The 23,358-nt window shown below is 41.3% G+C and overlaps 1 protein-coding gene and 1 long non-coding RNA gene across 2 annotated transcripts; both read left to right on the top strand.

The window, feature by feature from the left end:
• Positions 1 to 8,581: 8,581 nt before the first annotated feature.
• Positions 8,582 to 10,257, top strand: LOC139305147 (uncharacterized). Its single transcript, XR_011599230.1, has 2 exons — positions 8,582 to 8,795; positions 9,621 to 10,257. It is a non-coding gene; the product is annotated as an uncharacterized lncRNA (long non-coding RNA).
• Positions 10,258 to 13,651: 3,394 nt separating this feature from the next.
• LOC139304950 (sortilin) lies at positions 13,652 to 23,260 on the top strand. The gene is made up of 21 exons (XM_070928875.1): positions 13,652 to 13,912; positions 14,416 to 14,478; positions 14,675 to 14,751; positions 14,853 to 14,949; positions 15,593 to 15,760; positions 15,960 to 16,033; positions 16,237 to 16,283; positions 16,981 to 17,117; positions 17,209 to 17,292; positions 18,077 to 18,137; positions 19,401 to 19,553; positions 19,702 to 19,799; positions 19,896 to 19,995; positions 20,184 to 20,358; positions 20,475 to 20,668; positions 21,484 to 21,676; positions 21,836 to 21,952; positions 22,032 to 22,176; positions 22,279 to 22,385; positions 22,473 to 22,590; positions 22,707 to 23,260. Exons 1-21 carry the CDS (start codon positions 13,652 to 13,654, stop codon positions 22,719 to 22,721), a joined length of 2,484 nt encoding a protein of 827 aa, XP_070784976.1. The 3' UTR covers positions 22,722 to 23,260.
• The last annotated feature ends 98 nt before the right edge of the window (positions 23,261 to 23,358 follow it).

Below are 23,358 nucleotides of genomic sequence, written 5' to 3'. Positions count from 1 at the left end.
AAAATGGCTCAGTGTACACCCCATTATGCTTACAGGAGGTACCTATTGGACCATCATTTTACTTTTTGGCAAAGAGAAGCAGCATAAAACCACACATGGAGGCACACACCGTCTCTTTCCAGCGTGCAGTGCGCACACACACGTGCACATTCACGTTACTTGACAGAATGTCAGCTTGCTGCTCTTGTCATCGAGCTGTCCGCACTATAAATGGTTGACATGAGACGCTGACAGAAAATCACTGTTCAAAATATGACTGTCAGTATCTTTTATCACCTCTTCTACGGCTTCATGGGGCAGAAGATCAGAATTAAATGTTTCTCTACCAATGAAAGTTTAGTGGTATGTGCTGCCAAAAAAGGAGGGACGTCATTAGTTTCACATTCATGACTTTAACTACACCAAGAGATGTTTATACATGAATTACTAATATGTTATTTTATGACTTTATGATTTACTAATATGATTCAGATTACGGAGTCACCGTTGAGAAGTGAACCTTTGTATTCAGTTTGCCATCACCTTCAACTAGGCAGGGAACACGTCAGCCATGCATGTGTGACATAAGAGCACCTACAGGGTATTGTCTACAGATGCACAGAATATCTAATTCAGTTTTAGTACTATTCCTGGGTTCTGGCATTTCTGGTCATATTGTATTATGTGTTGCAGAGATGTTTTACTGACATTACATTTACAATACTGAATACCATAGAGAACCATGTGGTCTTCCCTGTAACTCAATATGCTCTGCAGTCCTCTCTCGCTCAACATTAATCTTGGGTTGCTAGATATGTCTGCCAAGGTGACTCAGGGGGATCTGTTTCCCACTCTGTGTTTGTGTCAAATTAAATGTGGGTCATTGCAGATATGGGTCAGTGGTTCCTTTATGCACTGTAGCTATTCTGAGCAGTTGATTCAGCCTTGTTTATCCTCTCTGCAGCATGCTGCTCACTCCTGCCTTGATGGTGCATCGGAGAATCGTCGGCGCGCACAAGGGGCAGAAGGGCCACATTAAAAATAGCACCTGACAACTGAAGACATGCTGTTGTTTGTTGTTTTAGCATCTGTTCATAAGCCAAAAGCATTATCTACAGGGACCTTCAAACAACTCAAAAATGAAGTCTATCATCCAAAGTAAAGGGATTTAACCTCGAGCATTTGCAAACTGATCTAAATGCAAGCATGTGTGGACATGTAAACCGACCCGGCGCCATGAAGTTAATTTACATGTGCAGCCTTATGAAGGCACAGACAGTGAAACAGAAGTAAAGCATGAAAGCAAGAGGACTGACACCACATTAAAATGTTCCTTCACATCTGATATTGGCAATAACGGTTGAAATTATTGTGACGTTCTTGTATTTCTACAGTCCATTTTTAGTCTTGCTTTTGCACTTGAACATCTTTGCTTTTATCTTTTTAGAACCAAGACTGATCCTCTGTCTGTAAATCCTGGAAAAGGTTTAATTGCTGGTAAGAAATTAATTCTGCAGCAGGCAAATTTACAATTACAAATAGCTACAAAAACCTTTTCTGACACGTTCTGTGAAGATAATAAAACAAACAGATGTATTTTAACATAGATACTGTTAGTTATACCTAAAGGTGGCTCATTCTCTATATACTTTCCCAGCAACTCACCTCTCTGGGCCTAGACCGGCCTGAATGCGAGTGGCGCTGTATCGCTGGGCTGCAGTTTCATGTCCATGGCCATGTGAGGTTTGCCGGACGTAATGTTCACCTTCCCGGGACGAAACATTGGTACGTGGGGGCTGAGTGTCTCCCACAATTCTCCGATAATCCACCTGCTGGCTCTCCTTCGCTCCATCTGCTCCAAAGTGCTCATAACCATACCCCTCCATCGTCCGTCCAAGGTCAGTTTCTGAATCCAGCGGCCTTTTAGGCTTGCTTTGCAGCTTTTCAGCAGTTGCTTGGTTTTAAACAGAATTTGCAAAGTCAGTGAAAATATCCAACAGCTGAAGGTTACATTTGGGTCAGAAGACTTTACTGACAGAATTTACATGAACTTCGTAACCCAAGTCTGGTGAAAATGACGGAGTTACAAATTTGCAAAACAAATGCAAAATCTTTGTTTTTAAATATTCTTATCTGAATTCCAGTGTCTGCTCTATTTACTCTGCCGCTGCCTTCCAGGCTAGATATGGAGCTGCATAGGTGTTCCCACAGATAGAAAAACAGAAAAAAAAGAATGGTGTCAGGCAACTCCGTCTGCCCCTGTACAGGATGCACCTGCCTACAAAAAGGCACCAGCCACCTCGAGGCGTGTCAATAGAGGGCGTCACCTAGGAGATTCTCCCACTGAGAGGGTGTCACCGTGGAAATGATGCCAGCAGCAGAGCGTTGTTGTGGAGAGGCTGCTGTGCGGATGTCTTCGAAATGTTGGAGTAGATTTTCTGTCATGAAGGAAGAAGGTAATGGAAAGGGTAGAAGAGCACAGTACAGCCCCGTACTGTACTTATATGTGGGATAAAGCGGCCATTGCCCTGAGCGTTTCTCTATAAGTTGAATGGAGTGGAGTGGCACGGTCCTGCTGAGTGCTCCATGAGGCTCTCTCTATGTCTTGCTCCCACTCTATGTATGGGTTAATCCTGCTGTCTATCAGTGGCACTTTCACAAAGAGGATTTCAGAATTAGAATGAACAGGACTAGAGATGAGCTTTGCAAAGAGAGCAGCACATTTTTACTGCACTAAACAGCAAGATCATCACTGTGGCGTGTTATTTTTATTTGTCTAAAGCCAAACACATACAGCAAACATAGCATTTCTGGAAATATTTGGCACAGAGCGAGCGTCTGTTTTTACGACTCCGGACGTGAATGGTAAATTTAGCTCCTCACACCAGGACCCACGGGTGTGATTTTGAATTGCTACTTATGGTTTGTGCAGGCCTCACAGAAAACTGTAGTTTTTAATCAATAGCTGTATAAAATGATAATAAGCTCTGGTGTAACCGCTCCACTTCCTAAAAAAAAAAAAAGGCAGAGGCCAAGGTTAGACCCACAATCTAACACAACACGTGCTTGTGCCTTGACGCTGCTGAGTGAAGCTTGCACCCAAGTGTCAGAGTGTTACATAATCACTTCAAAAGCATTTTGTTTTCAACAGAAAGTCCCCTATGGTACACATTTTTACATACAGCACCACCCCTTTCACATGTCAAACTGGTTATTCAACAGAAAAGGGTGTTAACTCATGCCTGAGATGTACATACAGCATCCATTGTGGTTTTTGGAAAGGATCCCCCTCCACACATACACACAAACACGAGGGCCGTCACTCTTCTCAGAGGGATCACCTCCAGGTGACTGACTGTTTGTGACAGTTGGTGAGACGTTAAGATGGAAAATCCTCTTAGCCTGTCCTCTGAGGCTCTAGTAAGTTCCCCATTTACAACTCACATTCATCATTAAAACACATGGTAACAGAAACCCCTCACCCACACAAAGAAGATAAAGCAGAAAGCTGACTTTTAGCACCAAGGATACATTCAGAATACATACATTTGCAATCTGAGTGGATTGGCGAGTTGAGTGTAGACCATTGCTGCTGTATTACCTTCAAATCATGTGGTCTATGGCATTAAAGGATTAGTGTCTCATGCAAAAAGGATGGGAGGACCCTGCTCTTAATTTCACATGTGCTTGTCCTCAGGTTTTGCACGGTCCCTCCTCTCATTCAATTAAATGTATCATAATGAATGTCATGTGCACAGTGTGGATACTCATTGACCGGCTGAGACAAATCAGAGTCATAAGATTGGACACAAGGATAACCAACAAAAGAGTACTCCTTGTTTGTGTGTAAATATCATCTATCAGATGATCTGAATCTACAGAGGAGTTGTAATTAATTTCATGTCATACTACTTTCATACAGCGCAGGCCTCTTTTTAAGCAATCCACTATAGACTGAAGGGACTGAAATAAATGTCTCCTTTTCTATCATATGATGTTTTTAAAAGACAGGTTTAATGTCCTCTAAAAGTTATATTCTGTAAGTAACACAGTTCTCAGTTAACTTTCACTTTCACTTTAACTCTGATTACAGTTATCAATTAAAGAATTCCACAAAATAGAATAAAAAGAAAGTAGAAACCTCAGAAAGAGCAAGAGAATTGTGAACTGTACCCTGTCACATATACATTCACCATTAGGTACAAGGCACACTGAAGACTATACATGGCAGCTTCCTCATATTCCCAGAGATCAACCAGTACTCCAGTGCTAATTTGATTGAACACTCAATAGGTGAACTAAATAAACGTAAACTAAAATTATGCATGTCTTAAAACTAGATTTTGACACAAGGCCCCTCTCCAAGGTGCAATTAGCAATGCAGAGGAGTTACCTTAGTTGATACTTTTCCTTAGTGGTGCAATTGGGGGTCTGTGGACATGCCCACTTTGCCTGGTTGGTAATCCAGCCTTGGTTACAAACCAGGGATGTGCAGTTAGAAAGACCTGGGTGTTTAACAGGAGAGGAGGGTCTAATGAGCAGGAAAACACGCACGTCTCAAATTTTAAAAGGTGAATTTTTATTTAAGAACAAAGCAAACTAGATTAAATAGGGCTCAGAAAGAGATCAACAAAACAGAACTAAACTCAAAATACAACAAACGAAGTGTAGCAGACCTGAGTGACCAAAACTGACCCCCCAAAAAGACAAAATTGACCTGACTGAACTACTGAACGAACAGGGGGAACATATATACTGGCTGGCCAAACCATTTATAGGACACAAGGGGTGGATAAAACACAATAACTAAACTAACTACAAATAGACACTGGACAGTTTGCTTGTAACTCCAAATTAACTACACCCAATATAAACAAAATAACTCCAAACTAGCTGTGGCAGGGGTTTGTTATAGTCCAAAGGCCCAGGCATTTAAAGATATAAAGCTGCTCATCGCATCACTTAATCATTTACATGATGGAGGCCAGATCACAGACAACAGCACAGTACCTCATAAAAAAACAAAGTAATATGAATGCAACTTAAATGTGTGCATGCTTCATCTGTAAATTGTGTACGTCAAATAATGTTAATAAACCTAAATGCCACAACAAATTTTGTTGGTTGTTCAGTTTTTGTTTAGTAATTGTCTGTAACTGGTGAGTGGAAAAGATTGCTGGTGGCTGATGTGTTGCAGCATGTCTTATCAAGACATAGACCTTTTGCACCAAAGACATTTTGAAAAGAAAAAAAAGCACTCGTGGAACTAATTACATCAATGTTGGCTCTATTCCATCCAAAGTGTCCCGTACGCTGTGACAACGTGATTTTAAACTGACACACCTATAAGGTATGCAGCTATAATTAACGTTAAGGTTCAAGGTTCTTTATTGTCACATGCACAGAGATACAAAGTAAAATGTGCAGTAAAATGAAGGATATGCTCAGTTACTGCGCAAAATTTAATAAAATAGGGTAAAATAAAATTACTAGTGTATGATGAAACTTTATATGCAAATCTTAAAGTTAGGTCAAAACTATATATGCATACGAATCTTACCAGGTACACGCATCTACCAGTATTTACAGCTAAAGTGACCTGGTGTGTAAGTGAAAGTGATAGTGGCAGACACAAACAGTGTGTGCAGTATTGCAATAATGTTCCAGATGGCCTGATTTTTTTTCATTTTACAGCTGTGACATGTCAAAATGCCTATTATGATACAGTATAATAGACAACCCGGCCAAACAGAACACATTTTGGAATATTGACTGTAGGAAAATCACAAGGTGAAAATGATCAAATTAATGATGGCCTATTATGACACAGTATGATATTATCAAGACTGCATACGATACTATATAAACAGTATTCTGGTGTTAAATCTCCTACTAAAATGTAGAGATGCCAGACAACTCTCCCAGCGTGAAGCCATGTGAGACTGTGTTCTTAACTGTCTGATACTGACATCTAGTGGATGCAATATTTCATTGGTGCGATTTTGTTACTGTTCTTCCCCGCCGAGTATTTGTCAACTCTAATCTTACTGACAGGAAATCAGGAAACTGTTTCCAGTCCTTAGATAGCAAATGTGAGATACTAAAAGTGACTACTACACTAATGGTATGGTGTTATTTGCTCATTCATGTCAGCCATGTACAGTAAATCACCATGATGTGCTCATTCTTTCACTTTTAATGACCACGTGACAACAATTGGATGGATTTTGTGCCAAATAACTAAAGATTTCCCTCTGATTCACTGGCTTTCTCCCACTGTTTGCTGATCTTACTGTCTCTGCCAGCCTTTCAGTGTTTATACAATAAGTTAAAAGTGGCCTATTATTAAACCTGAGAAAATTATTTCTCCCTGAGAGTAAGTTGTTTTAAGTGCAGGCAGTGAAATGAAAAACAAAAGGACTTAATGTGTGCGGGTAGATGAGTAATCTGAACTGTTGGCTGCCTGTCAGTTGCTGCTGTGGGAGAGAGAAATTGGCAGTTTGTGAAAAGTGCAGATTATTACGCAACTCTGCGCTTTTTTTTTAACAGCAGGAAATCATAAGACTTGATTCTCTGGAAAGCAACCATCACAGTCAACGTACAGAGCGCGTTATTTGTGAAGTCATTTCCAACTATGCAGGCTTGTGGGTTTGACTTATAGCTTACCTAGAAACCATTAAAACTCACACTACCTAGAAAGTTTTGACCATGCCAAATTATTAGCTAAGACATTATAAACCATGAAGTATTGATTAGTTATATACTCTCATACCAAATATTCAATGTTGATTTAAGAGTTAGCCCTACATTTGTGCTATTATCCTCCCAGTAACTTGTACTAGTGGCTCTCTGTGCCAGATGTTCCTCAAAAACTGTGCCAAGCCTCAGGGGAAGTGAAATCATGACTGTTATTTGTTATAAGATACAACTTGCTCTGCTCATTCTTCTGAATGGGGAATCTTACGGAGTCTGGAATTTCCACCCTGACACGAGAATAAACTGGAAATTCCTGGAGATTATTTATTTATTTCATACTTCATCTAACAAGTTTATACAGTGTTGGGAACAGGTCTGAGCGAGCCCGTCAAGGTGTGAGTGGTGAAAATGCAATATGAATGCAGCATCTTGCTTAATGCTCACTCACTCTTTTGTTGTGCGTCAGCGAGAACATATGTCACTTAACGTGTTAATCTATCCATTAAACAAAGACCTTCCTGTTTTATGGCCAGATCCAAAATAAGGAAGTGAACATTCATCCTCTGGGGGGCAAGCACTTAATTCTGATAAGACTGACTTTCCCTCTATAATGGTAAATGGACTTCACTTATATAATGCTTTTCAACCTTAATGGTTCCCAAACCACTTTACAGGTTTGTCTCATTCACCAGTTCACGCACACATTCGCACACCAACAGCAACCGAGCTGCCATGCAAGGCGCTGGCCTCCATCGGGAGCAACTTAGGGTTCAGTGTCTTGCTCAAGGACACTTCGACATGTGGCCCGCTCTACCTGTGACATATTGTTATGGAATATGGTTCAGACATTCATGTCCCCCTCAGGATGAATTAAAAACGTGGGCTACGTAAAAGAATACTCCACCCATTTAGCATTGCACTCCGATAACATTGCCAGACTTACAATGGACTGTTACAAAACAAAAAAAGTATAAAAATCAATGCAGCTGAACCAGAGATATTCCTGGTAAAAACCTGGCACCTACATTACCCACAATGCAGCTCGACCGCTGAGAGATTCAGGTGTGTTATGCTAATAGCGGCTAATGTAGCCTCAAGCCCCAGGCTCAGGCTGATTTTCTTTTATTTTCAAACTTGTAGTCCTCAGACTCTCGCAGTAGTACTGCATGAGCGGAAAAACCTTTTAACACCTGTTAACACTCTTTGGTTCGGTGGAGTTCCTCTTTTAACGTTTCATCAAGTGTTAGTGTCGTCAGGTCAAAATGTTAGTCATGTTTCATGAGTAAATTCCTGTGAAACTAATGACATTCCCATTAGTCTCAGCTCTACTTTGTGTTAAGTGCTAATTTGCAAATGTTTGCATGCTAACACGCTGAACTGAGATAGTGAACATGGTAAACTTGTTATACACATGTTAGCATACTGACATTAGCATTAGCTTGTGTAGTCTGGTAATTAGCAACCCGGAGTGCGTTTATATTCTACAATCAAAATAACCTCGCTAATTTATAGGTTATATTCAATATATTTTAAATTGACTTCTTTAGTTCAAATTAATCCATAACTATTCAGCATTTCTGGCAGTATGGTGAATTAATGGTTTTTGGGAAATAAAATTGACTGGAAATTGACCTCAGTGTTTTAAATCTTTTAAATCCTGGCTAGTCCCCTGACAACCCATCCAGCTGTTATTTAAAATAATACAATGAACCCTTGTATTTATATATATATATATATATATATATATATATATATATATATATATATATAAGTATGAAATAAGAATAACAACTCTTGGGAAATCCCTGAACTCCCCTGAGGGCATCTTCTGTGAAGCTTCAGGAAACTGCGATTTCCAACGTGATGTCACTCTTACGCATCGTCATGTAGCCCTGCTTCATCTACAGCACACACGGCGGAGGAGTCACAGACAGCGGCTGCGTGACTCCAGCTTCAGTCGGTTGATGAGTTTCTGAGCATTTAAGAAGAGAAAACCATCTGTAATTACCGACCGACAAACATACGCGGATTTCTCTGGTGTTTGTTGTTAGAAACGACTTCAGCCTCCACGGCCACGAGAGAGAAAGAGACGGAGACACCGCAGATCAGCTGAGCCTCTGGTTAGTTATTATACCAACGAAGTGATGTGTCGTTGTTTTAGTAGCTACTGGTTAAACGTGGACGAGCCAACACTCGGGCTTATTCTCGCCGTGTGGGCTCTCGTTTCATCGTTTCCAAGGCCATGTGCGCTGACTCTGTTTGAGTTCGTATCTTTAGCGCCTGCATCTGAGTTTCATATGTTTTAAGTCGAATTAGTCAACGCAGGAAAGTGCAGGACGTAGATAACAACATTACAAAGAACTACTGCAACAAATATGGTGTTTAGTGGCTGTTATTTTGGAAGAGGAAGAGCTGTAGAGTCCTAAGCCAAATGAAGACAGGAAAAATAAGAGTATGCATGACTTTAACATTCAAATATTGAATATGTTTTTCTCTCCACATGCTAAAGAGCAATTCTGACATCAACGTTTTTAAAAGTTCAGTCAAATAAGGTCCGTTTTGAGTTGCTTATCATTAAAATTCGATATTTCCAACAGCCTGTAAATGCACCAAAAGCTTTGTTCTTCCTGTTTCCTCCATAAACAAGTCATTTCTACTTAATCCTCTACCAGTTCCTGTACTGAAATGCATTGTGTACTGCAGTAATTCATGTATCATGTATATTGTGGTGTAGATGTTTCAAATTGTTCAAAAATACTGGCCAAAATGTATTTGTGCATGTATGGCTACTAGTAAAATTGTCAATATATATATCTATCTAGAGTTAAAAACTGGCAAACATCAATCTATAATAAGAAATACCCTAATGCACCTGATATGCTGGTAGCCAAACACCGTCAAAACCCTACAACTAATCATTAAAACATATCCTTTTTCTTTTGCAGCTATTTGTCCTTATCACGGGAGCCATGGTGGCAGCTATCCTGAAGATGTACTTCATTGGGACGGCACTGAGTGTCCTTGCAGTCTTGTATGGAATAGTGGACTCCTTTGGTGGGCTGATGTACGTCCAGGACCAGCACTACATTTTTGAGCTGGACCACCAGACACAGAGGCAGGTCTCCTCAAGCAACCACCAGAGAGGATCGTCTGTGACTAAAAACATCGGCTCATGAGGGAAACGTCTTGGGTCCCACGTGCCCACAAATGGCAGCTGGATGGACATGCTGGACACTGTGGCAGTGGATCAGCAGACAGTGAGCCTTAATAATCACAGGAGATTATAATTGTACTGCTTCCACTGCTGATATCATTGTCATGCCTAACTTGTTGGACGTGCTCTTCAGTTTGAAAAAGCTTTGCACTAGTTAGTTGATAGGGGTGCTTAATCCCACAGCATGTCTCTGTTTGCTCTACTTTGTACCATCTGCTGTCAAACACTGTAGCAGCTAGTCTGTGTCAAATGAACTACAAATCTGACGATAAATGTAATCGCACTACTGTACAACGATTTGCACTTGAAATTAGGAAAGTTTTGTCTTTTTGTCTAAGTTTTTTTTTAATAAAAGGAATTAAACCGTATTTGGAGTGTTGCAATGAGTACCACTGTAAGTATACTGCAGCCTCTTTTAAGAAACGGAAGTCACAGGCTGCAAGCCAGGCTGACTCACAAGTATCAAATTTAGAGAACATTTACCAAAAAATACTGACACCATTTCAGCAGCAATTTAGGAACTAAAGGATGATACAAGAGAGCCTTGCATTATTGCTGCTTTACTGTCCCCGTACAGTGGGCAGATAAACACAAATAAATGCAGGCATATGGGATAACCCTTGTGTTCTCAAAATAAATGACCTGCAAGTTATCTTCACTTTAAAACAGTCAAAGACTTGGATAAAACAAGTAAGGACTTGGTCTTTTTTTGTCTGAATAGAATGAAGATATGATCCTTTTGGGCCAAACGCTATTATACAATTAAAAGCAAGTGTTCAGAACATACAGAGGTCAAGTCAAGTCATGTCAAGTGTTGATTTGAAAATATCATGCAATGGCCCAACAGGATTTACAATCTCAGAGAAATGGGTCCCAACACAGCATTAGGAGAGGAAATTCATAGAGCGATCCTTCCCTCTTCAAATGGCTGGGCTGATTGCACAACAGGAGCTGCGTGGGAACAGTCAGGACTTCTCGTGATGCATGAGTATGTTTTAACAATTAATCAAACATGGATTGCTCAGAGAGATGAAGCCCCACAGGGGGTTATTAGTGGCATGTGGCTCTCTGCAACAATTTTAGCCTCTTTTAGCTGCTTTTATGGGTCAGAGACTGCGTGGTTCTACTGTCTCGTTCTCATCAGACCCAGATATTTCTCTCATGAGATGGTGGAGACAAAAACTGAGCAAAAGGGAGAGTGAACACTGCACGTTCAGATTCAGATCAGGTAGAGGCGTTAGGTACATGTACAAACACATCTTCAACAGAATCTCAGTAGGTTGTAGCTACCCTCACTGCTGACTGAAAGCACCAATGTAAACTCAGCTGTGATATACAATATGTCACATCTGGTTAAAAGACTGTGAAAGTCACAGAAACCATCATGATGTTTACTAAGCTGAATGTAACCTGAACTGTTTGCTTAGTGGTGTGTGTGTGCTAATTTACCTTTTAGCGGTGAAGCAATCACTAAGCATAGGTAAAAAAAAAAGTGACCTCTATCATCACATGGGCAGAAACATGACTGAAGGTGAATTCTAATGTTGCTTCATATGTGCTTGTGTGTGTGTGTGTGTGTGTAAAAAGCATTGTGTTTTCCAGCCTCAGCTGTGCGTCCTTGCCTCTGCTTGGTTTGCCCTGCTGTTGCTCAGTTTTCTGTCTCCAGGGCTGCAGGGCAGTACAGTCAACGGCACACCTGGGCCTGGTGCATAAAGGCCGGAGCAGACACCTCTGTGTTGTGGTTTCTGTTCTGTTTTTTGTCTTTTCAACACACGCAGCACACTTTCACTCATCCACTGCTCTACACTACTTACTTTACAGATTTGAACTACTGATTTGTTCATTTGTTGTAAATAAAGTATGATTTAGTATACCTGTGTGTCTCCCCTTTCTGATGTGTTTGAAAACAACTTATGTAAGCGTTTGCCAATCATAAGACAGTGACAGTGTGTCCAGATAGGTTGCATATGAGTCCCACAAAGAGCCAGAAGAACAAAAACGTCCATTTTAAAGGAAAAATGTGAAGTGAGACTTCCCTCCTCATCACCACCCTCCTGCTCTATAAGATATATATATATATATTTCATGTCTTACACCACACAGGACTGTATTGTGGCACACATATCCTGGAATGGTTAAAGGAAAAAGAAATAAACTTGGCATGAAGTTGAATCATTTTCCATGGTAACCGGTTAAAGTAAAGTGTCACAGCTGGATTTACAAATCAGCCCACGGCAGAACAGCTGCGATTCCTCTGCAGCTCATATCGCTGTCTCGGATGTCTTGGTAAGGGTTGGATTCAAACACACACATGAGATACACATTTCGGATACTGATCTGAAATATATTTCAGCTGTACTGCAAGAACCATCATTTTATCGTGCTTAAAAGTGCAAAACCATGAGCTTTGAGAAACGGACTAAACTTTAACACATTCTGTCCATCTCTAAATGAAAGAAGTTACTCTGATTTCTGTAGCCTACTGGTAAAGCTTTTAAGAGTGTTAAGGGGTGAATCAATTAATCAGTCATAAGTAAAATGATCAAATAAATCAAATTAAAAGTTGTCTTACCTGCACTGTCATTGCCCAACTCACGGTCGATCATCAGGTGTTCCTCTGGTCCCCGTCTCCAAGCTCCATCATTCTGTTTCCATCACATTAACGTGCGAGACACAGGAAGAGAGACGTTATATTCAGTTTTTTCCCTCATATTTGTTATTTTTTTTATACAGGCCACGTTTTCGATATTTTCTTTTCATTTTCAGTGATTTGTTTGCGTCATTAAAGTCAGTCAGTAAATGGCATATTAAGCCAACTAACACATCAAGTGCATGTGCTGTTTGACGCCCAGAATGTGTTTTGGGCATCTCCCTGAGACAAATGACATTGTTTACATGCAACTTTAAAACTATATGACAACAAGGAAACTAACTTTGTCATTCACCAGCAAAGGTGGCTATTGAACGTGCGGTTTTCACGCGTCTTGTTCGGTCATTTCTAAGAGTCTACAAAAGATCTGTTGAACACTGAAGGACGAACTGGACTTTGTTATCACGCCGTGTTGTTGATTCTAATGATGTTCTCCCTCTGTATTGAATCACACAGCATTTTCAGTGTTGTGGTGTGGTTTATTTTGGTGCACACCTACTTCTTCTCTGTTGTTTTAGTTCTCACGTGCCTGTAGTAGCGCAGAGTTGCGCCCGCCATCATCTCCACTCTTATTGAATTTGTTGGTGAGCTCAGTGGATCCTTATCAACTCCCAAACCACCAACATAATGGTTTTAAAAGCTCCCTTTTTTTTTCTACATGACATGACGTCCTCTTGCGTTCAGTTGTGCCCACTGCAATTAGAACCGGGGAGAAAACTGTTCTGCGACCCTCCTTCCACTTTCAGGAGAAACTTCTCCAATCCGGCTTTTACGCATTTTGTTTGTCCGCAATTCGCAGTTACAGCGCGCCTCACGAATCAGCGTCTCACACTGAATCCCGAGTTTTTCTTTCTTGCATCAGTTGCAAATGGCCACAAGCTGCATTTCCATCAGATACACTTGAAATGTAAATCCTCAGGCTCAGGTCACCTGGATGCGGGCAGAAACACCTGCTGGCGAGGACGCACCACTTCACGCAGCACTCTTTATGTTAATGACCCGTCCAAGCACGTCCCACCCCCCCACTTGCCTTTCGAGCGCAACATTAATATACAGGCAGTATCGGCAGGCGCTCAGATCTGTAGTGAGGTCCCCTTATTTTCGCATCGGATATGATCTGGAGGCTCGTGGTCCTCGGTGGGGTTTACGTCCTTCTTCTGGGTGCTGAAGGCAGAAGCCGCGGGGGGAGGACGGTGACTTTCCGCCGGACTCAGCAGGATGACAGCCTGCAGAGCCAAGCGCGCGCACGCCCCAGGAGGGATATCAGCAGCTCCTCCGGCCCCCCCAGGCCTTCTCACGGTCCCCCCTTCACCCCCTGCCGGACCCCCCTCACCCCCGCCGAGCACAAGGTTCTGGATGACAATACGCATGAGGTGAGGTGTGTCTGAGTTATGTGGCGTTGTTCTGAAGCTGGGGAGGGTTTGGTGAATAGGCAGGAGCAATGTCCATCAAAGGAGTCATAAATCTGTGAAGTCCGGCAGTTGTAAGTTTTATTAAACATGGAAAAGGAAGTTTTGAACACAGATAAACTTGTTTCTAAGACAGGATGTGATATTTTCTTGCTTTATGTGCTTATTTTGCATCGTTTCAGAAGATACAACAAACACAACAAACAAGTAAAACTAATAGAAAGAAGTGGAATTATGACACTAAAAAGATTTTTAGCATGATCATGATACTACATGACATTTGTGCAAACTGATGATCTTGTTACCACTGTGGATATCAACCATTAAACACTTTTATCGTATTTATCAGCCCATTAATCCCAGTTATTTGACCATCACAGGAAGTGGAAATTGGTTGGATAAATGTGCTGTAGTCTTTAGAGACGATGCTGTCATATCTGTGAGTATCTCTTCTCTCTTTCTCGTAGACAGGGTTCAACGGTGACGACGGCTCCTATGTGATTCTCACATGGGTGGGCGATGGTACAGGAGTGAGTATGTCTTAGTATTACTGCAGTATACCATGAAGTCAGGTCATCAACACAACATGCTGTCTGCCTGTCTCTTTAGAGATACAGTCTGACTCAGAAACATGTGTGAACGCTCAGACTTTATACTGTTGTCTAATCTGTGGCATATAATTTAACTGTCATGTCTAAATTTTAACCACATTGCTGCATTTCCTAGGTCATCCTGGTGCTGTCAACTTTTAGTGCTCCGATAGATACTTTCATAGAAGGAGGCTCCTCCAGACTTTATCGAAGGTGAGCTGGGATCTGATATATTGCAGCGTATACATGGGCAGCACATCCATCCCACCCCAAGCAGAAACTCACAGTAAAAACTTTCTTTCCTCTCTCATCAGTACCGATTACGGGAAATCCTTCCATGACATTTCCCATCTGATCAACAACACCTTCATAAGGGAGGAGTTTGGAGTCAGTGTTGGACCAGGGAGCTCTGTGAGTTAACAGTAGGGCCCCCACAGTGTGAAGTCTGTGCAGTTAGTGAGTTTCAGTTGGGAAACTGTGTTGCATGTTCCTACATGGGGAGGAGTGTGTGTTATGTTGCCTCACAGAAGTGTGAAGACATCTCGCCTGTCGCTCCGCTGTCTAATCAACTTGTGCCACATCTTCACTGTCAAACCACTTTTGCTCTTTTGCTCGCCGTGTTTTGGCTGATGTTCAAAAATACACCCTCAGAAATGCATTGACAAATTGACGCTTTGGCGCCAACAGCGGCATCATGAAACAAAATGTTGTACGTTTTCAGCTCAGGATTATCAGGGTGACATTCACAATATGGATGCTCTTTCCTCATTTGTTTCCAGCTTTTTCTACCTCATTTCTACTTGCTCATGAAATTAGGAATATTTGTGAACTAGGGCAGGTTTCAGACACTAACGTTCAGGATGATGATTTAGGAAGATATTTTCTCTGACATGCAGGTTGATTTTTTTAACCAGGAATGTAAATCTTTTTGCCCTTTGAAAGAACAGCATCTTTTCCATAATGTGCAGTTGTAAACCATGTGATTTTTATATTTCCTTCTCATTATCTTGTGTTGTGTTTATCGTTCTGTCTCATGTCTGCTTTTAATTGACAGGTGATATTGACAGCAGACATACCGGTGGTGGAGCACCGAGGAGGGATCATCTTCACCTCCACGGATGCCGGGGCAACCTTCAAGTTCATCCAACTGCCGTTCCACCTGGCGCAGCCAATCACCTACCATTTCCTCAACCCTGACTACCTTGTGGCCCTCAGCATCGATGTGAGTCGCAGGGCTGACAGCCTTCTTTCTATTGTTTCTCTTACTTTTTTTTGTCATTTCCAAGGTCGTGGTTGTCTCCCTTACTCTGTGTAATATTCTTGGCTAAAACTTGTACCCACACACACACACACACACACACACATCAAGAACACACCTTAAAGTAAAGGTAAACATTCCTCTGTTCCTTCCTGCCTTGCAGGGCGGTCTGTGGCTCTCTCTGGACTTTGGTGCCAAGTGGACAAAAGTTCATGATGGAGTGCATTCTTTCTCATGGTGAGAATAAACAGGAAACAAAACCACACGCCGAATCCCAGTGTGTCTAAAGGAAAAGCACATGTAGATGAACCATATATTTTGTAAAGCTGTAGGCCAGGGGTATTATATGACCCAATATTACAATTTTATTTGAATTTTTTGCAAATTGCTTTGAATGAATTGAGGTTTGTGATATGGTTTTAATTTGCTCTTTCCATCAGGGGGGCTGGCATTAATTTGTTCTTCAGCTACAGTCAAACAGACACAGGTAAGAAGCTGTACGAAATGCAATTTCATGGTTCCGAAGAGCTTCAAAGAGTTCAAAATGTGACCAGTGATTTGATCTGAAGGGCTAATTTATGACTTCTGTAGAACAGTTTTAACCTCTGTGGTGCTTTATTTAAGACAGCCCACCCCTAAACACAAACCACGCAAACCTCAAGACTGTAATACAGATGTTTGTATGTAATATTGTTTTGTTGTCTGGTTTAATGTTTTTGATTTATTATGTGTGTTAAAAAGTGTTCGCATTGCAGAGAAAATCTGACAATAAAGTGCAATCAAATCTAATCTAATCTAAAAAATAAATACCAATGTGTGGTTGTTTGCTGTTCGGTTTAGATCTTTATTGTCCCATGAAGTACATCAGGAAATCCGTTCTGCAGTGAGGCAGCATAAAAACAATACGAAATGACTAAAAGTGTCATTATGCACAGACAATGTAAGATTTTTTTAATGATGTCGGAAAGTGCAAGTAATGTTTCAGTCAGTAGCCAGATCTTTGGAAACGTTCTCATCACACCACTGAACAGATGACTCATACTCCATGAAGCAGACTGACAACAGCTGTTGAATCTGTGAATTACAAAATGTGCCTGTCAAGTGAAAAAGTCTTAAACAGTCTTAAAAATTAATAAATAAAGGTTGTGAATCTCATATTCCTGTCTTGCGTCTTGTCGTCACAGTTGAGGCAGATGAGAGGGGGGATTTAGTGCTGAAGAGGACAAAGGATCTGGGGAAGACCTTCACCACAATCCATGAGGACATCTACAGTTTTGGCTACATAGGAGCCTTTCTCTTCTTTTCTGTGATGGAAGACTTGGTAAGTTGTACGAATACAACGCCTCCAATCGCATAAAAGACCACTAATGTTGCACTAATACATCAACGTGAGAAAACTGTTTTGCTCCCAGAGGTCCCCTCGTGTCATGTATTTCTCATCAGACCAAGGAGACACCTTCAGTCGAGCGCTGCTCCCTTCTGCCTCCACTGAGCAGGTGAGAGTTAAAACACTGTCAGAGAGGTGACTCAGCTTCTTGAAATCAGGTTCAGAACTGCTTAAGGAAAACTTCTCGTTTATTTGTCTTCTTAGTTGTGCAGTTTTGTCCATCATTTCTATTGGTTATGATAACAAGAATAAGAATTAGCTTATTTATCTTGAAGTTAAAATTCCTTAAAATCAGGCACACAGACAAGTCTGTTGACAAGGTTTGGTATCAAACCACACTGCAAGTACCCAAAGCTGGCTCTGACCTTCTGGTTAGATTCTTAATCTTGTTCACTCATTCTTTGATCAGATAGTTCCTGATTTCAATCAAAATGTTGCCAATTTTAGACTATTTTATTAGGAAAAGTTCTTGTAAGACTTCTTATTTATTATGTTTGTATCAGGTACCGTATTGGCACTAGTAATGAAATATTTCACAGGAAATAGATGTTATAATGTGACGATAATGATCTGCTTTGTCACATGATTCTTTCACACTTTGAGTCAGACTTTGGAAAGTTTTAAACTCTCCTGCCGAGCGCTTCAGTTACACAGACACAGGTGGTTGGACGTTACAGACGTTAGTTTGCCTCAAATGAAAACATCAATGGCAACATTTCCTTTTTCAACACCAACTGAACACACATCTGTTCTGGCGAAACACCCACCCGTGACATCTTGTTGACAGCACAAACACACACTCTCTCTCACGGCGATTAGACAAGGTTTATGGCAAAGATTAAATTAGTCATCACAAAGTCCTTGTTTTTTTTTTGTGCTCTCTCCCGCCGTAGTTCTACTCCATCCTGGACGGAGATGAAGATATGCTCTTCATGCATGTGGACAACCCAGGAGGTAACAGACAAAACATACACAGGCAAAATACTCCATTCATATTTTCCACTCAGAAGACACGCCTTCCTTAAAAAATGACCTTAAAAAATACACTTGACACAAATATGCGCATGTTGTCATGACAGCATGAATTTAAAGCTCTCTCAGCCCCTTTTGTTGTAATGGAAAAGCTCAACGGTAAAGGCCGGACTGGTTTCACAAGTTCTTGGTGTTGCTGACAAATCATTCCACACTGAGTGTGTGTTTGTGCATGCAAGTCCAGCTACCCAGTCTTTGTTCCTTTCTTTCTCTCTCTTTCTCCCTCCCCTCTCGTGGTTTCCTTCTCATTCAATCCCTCTTTCACATCTATTTCTGTTTCCTCTCACTTTATTATTAGAATTTTTTTTTTTATAATTTCTTTCCGTGGCAAGTGCTCCAGTTAGTGCTGTGTGGGTTAGGTGATGGGACGTTTGTACTGCTGAGATAAATAGGGGAGATATGGGGTAGAGGGGCTTTATCTTTTGTTGGCTGGAGGGAGGGAGATTTAGTTTACACTGCAAAAGCTGACAAACATATCTTGGGATCAGGGTGTAACACAAGCACACACACACACACACACACACACACTCACCTGAAACGTAAACCACGTCCATCACCTCTCTCAGCTGAGCTTGCCCTTCATGGCTTTCGCTGACACGTGTGTGAGCTTCACACAGTTAAAATATGATTGATGGTGACTTGTTGTTGTTATGCTGATGTTGAAAGGTTTGTGTCAGCGAGGCATCACCTGTTCCCAGGTGCTTGTTCTCTTTGAAGGTTGCATTTAACATCAATAAATCCTCCACGACAATCAATTAGAGACATTACTGAAACTACAGTCAACAAAACGCATGAGTCATTGAGAACTTTTGTGGCACTGGCAAGTTATACAATGATGGGAGGACCAAAAGAAAAATCACTTTCAGTAGTTTTTGTTTCTTGAATAAAAGTAGGAAAACAAGAAATTAGTAACAGCATGTAATGTGGTTTGCTGGTCTTGATTGAACACTAAAACACTACTACATGTATATACACCGCTAACACGAAGTAGACACTACCTATGATCTGAGCAGTATCTATACTATAAGATATCACTAATTAATTATTAGTGTTAATTTCACACTGGTTACTGGATGCAAAAATAACCATTAACAACAGAGTAGGCTATTGGCTAACTTTGAGCATCAGAAGAATAATCATGTGTCTTACGGTAGTGAAAAACTAAAATCTTCTGTTCCACTGCAGACACCTTCTTTGGGACCATGTACACGTCAGATGACCGCGGTATCCTGTTCTCCAAATCACTGGAGCGCCACCTGTTTGATGGGCAGAGGAAGAGCGATTTCACCAACATAACGTCACTGAGGGGAGTCTACCTCACTAACAAACTAGATGACGGTAGTGGTTTTATTTTGTTCACAATGACCCACATGTAATTGGAAATTATGATTTTTTTTTTTATCCACACAAATCAAACAGCTAATCTGTCACCTGTTTGTTTTGATAAAATACTGCACTTTGACTTTAATGATGTGTTTTGTTGCAGATGGCCGCATAAGGTCCGTCATTTCCTTTAACAGAGGAGGGACATGGAGGCAACTTAACAAGCCTGACAATCTGGAGTGTGGAGAGCAAGTCAAGAAGGTATGTCATATGTAGAAAAGCCTGCACGTGCATATTAACACAAGTTAGTCAGTGTTCACTAAGAGATTATGTGTGTGTGTGTGTGTTTTCCATCAGTGCAACCTTCATATTCATGGAGAGCACAGTCGCAACAACCGCATTGTTCCCATGCTGGCTCTGTCTGAGCCAACTGCTATTGGTCTGGTTATCGCCCATGGTAATTGAACAGCAATGCACCCATATTTATTTTCAATACAAGACCTTTTACACAGTACCCTTTTGCAACTTTAAACATCTCTGAGACATTTTCTAATTCCGTCTTTTAAGATAATTTTGATCCCTTGTCTTGTCTTGAATGCAATGATGATTTAAAGATATATTTAGGTGATGTCCTCTCTTCTTCAGGTACTGTGGGTGACTCTCTGTCATCGTCGCAGCACCCAGACGTGTTTGTCTCCTCAGACGGGGGTTATAACTGGAGGGGGACACTGAAGGGTACTCACCACTACAGCATATTGGACTCTGGGGGTCTCATTGTGGCTGTGGAGGCCCAGCGTGAAGGACAAGTCAAGACTATCAAGTACTGAGCAGATATTTTTACTGAATGAAAAGGCAGAATGTTCTCATATTAAAGGTTCTTTGCACCTAAATTGCTCCAGATTATACCACTCTTCTGCTACCATTTCTCATCACCAGGTTCTCCACAGACGAGGGCCAGTGCTGGAAGTCCTACAACTTCACCGAGCAGCCCTTCTTCTTTGCAGGCCTGGCATCCGAGCCGGGGACCAAGGCCATGAATGTCAGCGTGTGGGGCTTCCGGCCGGAGGAAGACGACCAGCCCATGTGGGTTGCCGTCACCATTGATTTCCAGAGCCTCATTACAAGAGAGTGTGAGTCAAGATGCTACAATGCAAATCTACTAGTATTATTTATTCTTCCCCGGGCTCACCACACCTTCATAGGGCATGTTACCACCTGGTGGTAGGTGCATCAAATTGTCTACAGTGAAGTGGAGTCTCGCTGCAGTTTTCCATTACCGAAACTTAACAACCCATGACCCCGGGACTTTCCATGAGATGAGACTTCATTTCTGTCACATTTTACAAACCAGCATGCTTTGGAAACACAAGACAGTTGGCCAAAAAGGCATCCAGTGCTCGTGTTGTGGACCTTGATATTTCTGTAATCTTTTGTTTTTTTTAAAGAACACAATTATATGCCAGGTTTGGTTCTTTCATATATGATTTCTGTTTGTATTTCATTCTCTGGGGTCTTTTTACTGGTTTAAAAGAGGCGGGACCCAGGTACTTAAGAGCACCAATCAGGATTTATCATCATTTTGAACCAGGATGAGGTTTAGCTGAGTTTTTAACTGTTAAACTCCTAATAAATAGAATGAAGATGATTTTTTACATTGTTGCTTTTATTAGTCATGAATATTTAACGATATAGAGAAATAGATTTGCTCAGTATTGCTGTGTGGTCACAACAGTGGTTATCGTTAACATGACAGCACATCCGCTTGACCAATTCGATTGACAGCACTTTGAGATTTGGTGTCACCTCTTGAGCGGGGCTGAAATTTTGCTTTTTTTTCTCTGGTGAAATAAAACAACTTTTTTTTTTTTGTTTCATTTTTACCTGCAAATTTGAAACGATTGTCAATGACACTTGCATTCTGAAGGGTTGTCATCCAATTCATCAGGTAATGACCAGGACTATGAGGAGTGGTTGGCTCATTCTACAGAGGGAGGAGACCTGGAGAGAAACGGCTGCGTCTTGGGCGTCAAAGAGACTTACAGGAGGCTAAAGAAGCAATCCGTGTGCAGAAACGGGCGAGGCTTCGTGGTGAGCAAGAAGCAAAGCCCTTGCCAGTGCACCAGAGAAGATTACTTGTGGTACGTTTATGTGTTTGCGACATGTAGATATTACGCCACATTCAAATCTGGAATCCCAAATTGTGAAACAGTTTTACCAGAACTTAAGCTTGTATGGGAACATGTTTTGGCCCCAGCAACTAAGACAGCATGGACCCTAATCCCTGTCCTCTTCAACAGTGACTACGGTTACTATCGTCATGTGAACACCTCAGAGTGTGTGAGACAATCCAGCGATGCAAATAAAACCTTGGAGCTCTGTCTGAACGGACAGGAGGATGAGCTTCTGACAGCGGGGTAATAATGATCACCCCCTTTTTAAAATGAAGAGACACACCTCCTGTACATACTCACACACTTCTCACTATGTTTGCAGGTACCGTAAGGTCGCAAGTGATAGGTGTGAGGGGGGATTCACTCCTCAGCTCGCAGTGCAGACAGTCATCAGACCCTGTGGTGTTAAACCCAGCCCTGGTCCACCTGCCAGGTCCTCGTCTCCAGTCACACACTTTGACACACCGGTCAGTAGATCTGTAGCTCTAATCAGTGTGTGCGTGTGTGTACCTTCAATTGTTCAAGTTGAAGTTTTGAGGAATATAACACCTGTTGCATGTATTTTCCAGCGAGAGAAGCTGGTGTTGATCCTGGTGTGTGCAGGAGCAGGAGTCATCGTCCTGGTGGCCATTGTCTCCGCCATCTTTGCCGTCAGGAGGGTGGTTTACAGAAACAGGTGAGCTGGACACACGTCTGTGCTGCATGTACACCTTCATGCACCCAACATTAGCTGACCATTGTGGTTTCATGTTGCCCTCTGCAGGTCCCCAGTGTATCGTTTCTCCAACCTCCGGATTCAGGAAGACGACAACGCCATCACAGCCGATCTTGAAAGCGCCACCAGCAGCAATGGCACAGCCTGCCAGCAGGACTCAGATGACGTAAGAGTTATTTAGCACTCTTTTAGTTTTTTTTTGTATTGTTATGAACTTAAAAAATCTTTCAGATGGAGTGATTTTATGTACACTGACACCTTTTTTGTACTTCTTTTTGACAGGATCTTATTGAATGACACATGACACATCTTAATGGATGTAGCCTAATAAATATTCATGATTGAGAGCAGCTGTGCTGTAAAAAACTGCCAACGGCATTTTGTTGGACTTATCCCGGATGTTTTGATGGGAGCACCCTTCGTGGCAAGTTCTGACGATTTGAATGACAAGCATGACAATGTCTTAATTTATTGAGCTTACTTCATTCCATTGCTTTACTTTGCTTACTCTTTGATTTGTACAGTATTTTTTTTATTATTTTAGTCTGTGTTGTACCACTTTTGTACTTTCTGTTCAATGTGAAAAACAAACAAGACAGTCCTGAAAATATGCATTTTTAAAAACAAAATACATCATATAATTATGTGTGTCCTTCTATTGTGTGTGTTACAGTTTAAGATATGCCATGATCGAGTTAAATGCATAATAAACCTGTCAAAGCTTCTGTCAATCAGAGGATACTGGTGGCGCTGTAACGTCTCTCATCTGTCTCGAAATGAACAGAGAAGAAGAAAAAGGAGGAAGTTAGTTTGACGAACAAAGATAAGTTATTAGTAAGATGTCTCACTCATGGGAAACCTACCATTACTCTTCAGTATGGAAGTAACGTAATGTAGTACGTCTGTACGTAATGATTGGAGAGGACAAAGACAT

The sequence above is a fragment of the Enoplosus armatus genome, chromosome 22, assembly GCF_043641665.1.
Source record: "Enoplosus armatus isolate fEnoArm2 chromosome 22, fEnoArm2.hap1, whole genome shotgun sequence".
NCBI lineage: Eukaryota > Metazoa > Chordata > Actinopteri > Centrarchiformes > Enoplosidae > Enoplosus > Enoplosus armatus.
Note: the sequence above shows the minus strand (reverse complement) of the source record. Positions and strands in the feature narration are given on the sequence as shown.

Coding starts and splice junctions, on each gene's coding strand:
- LOC139304950 (XM_070928875.1), top strand. CDS start 13,652: ATGATCTGGAGGCTCGTGGTCCTCGGTGGGGTTTACGTCCTTCTTCTG. Junction 14,752..14,852: donor TCCTCCAGACTTTATCGAAG/GTGAGCTGGGAT, acceptor CTCTCTCATCAG/TACCGATTACGGGAAATCCT. Junction 21,953..22,031: donor GATGAGCTTCTGACAGCGGG/GTAATAATGATC, acceptor CTATGTTTGCAG/GTACCGTAAGGTCGCAAGTG.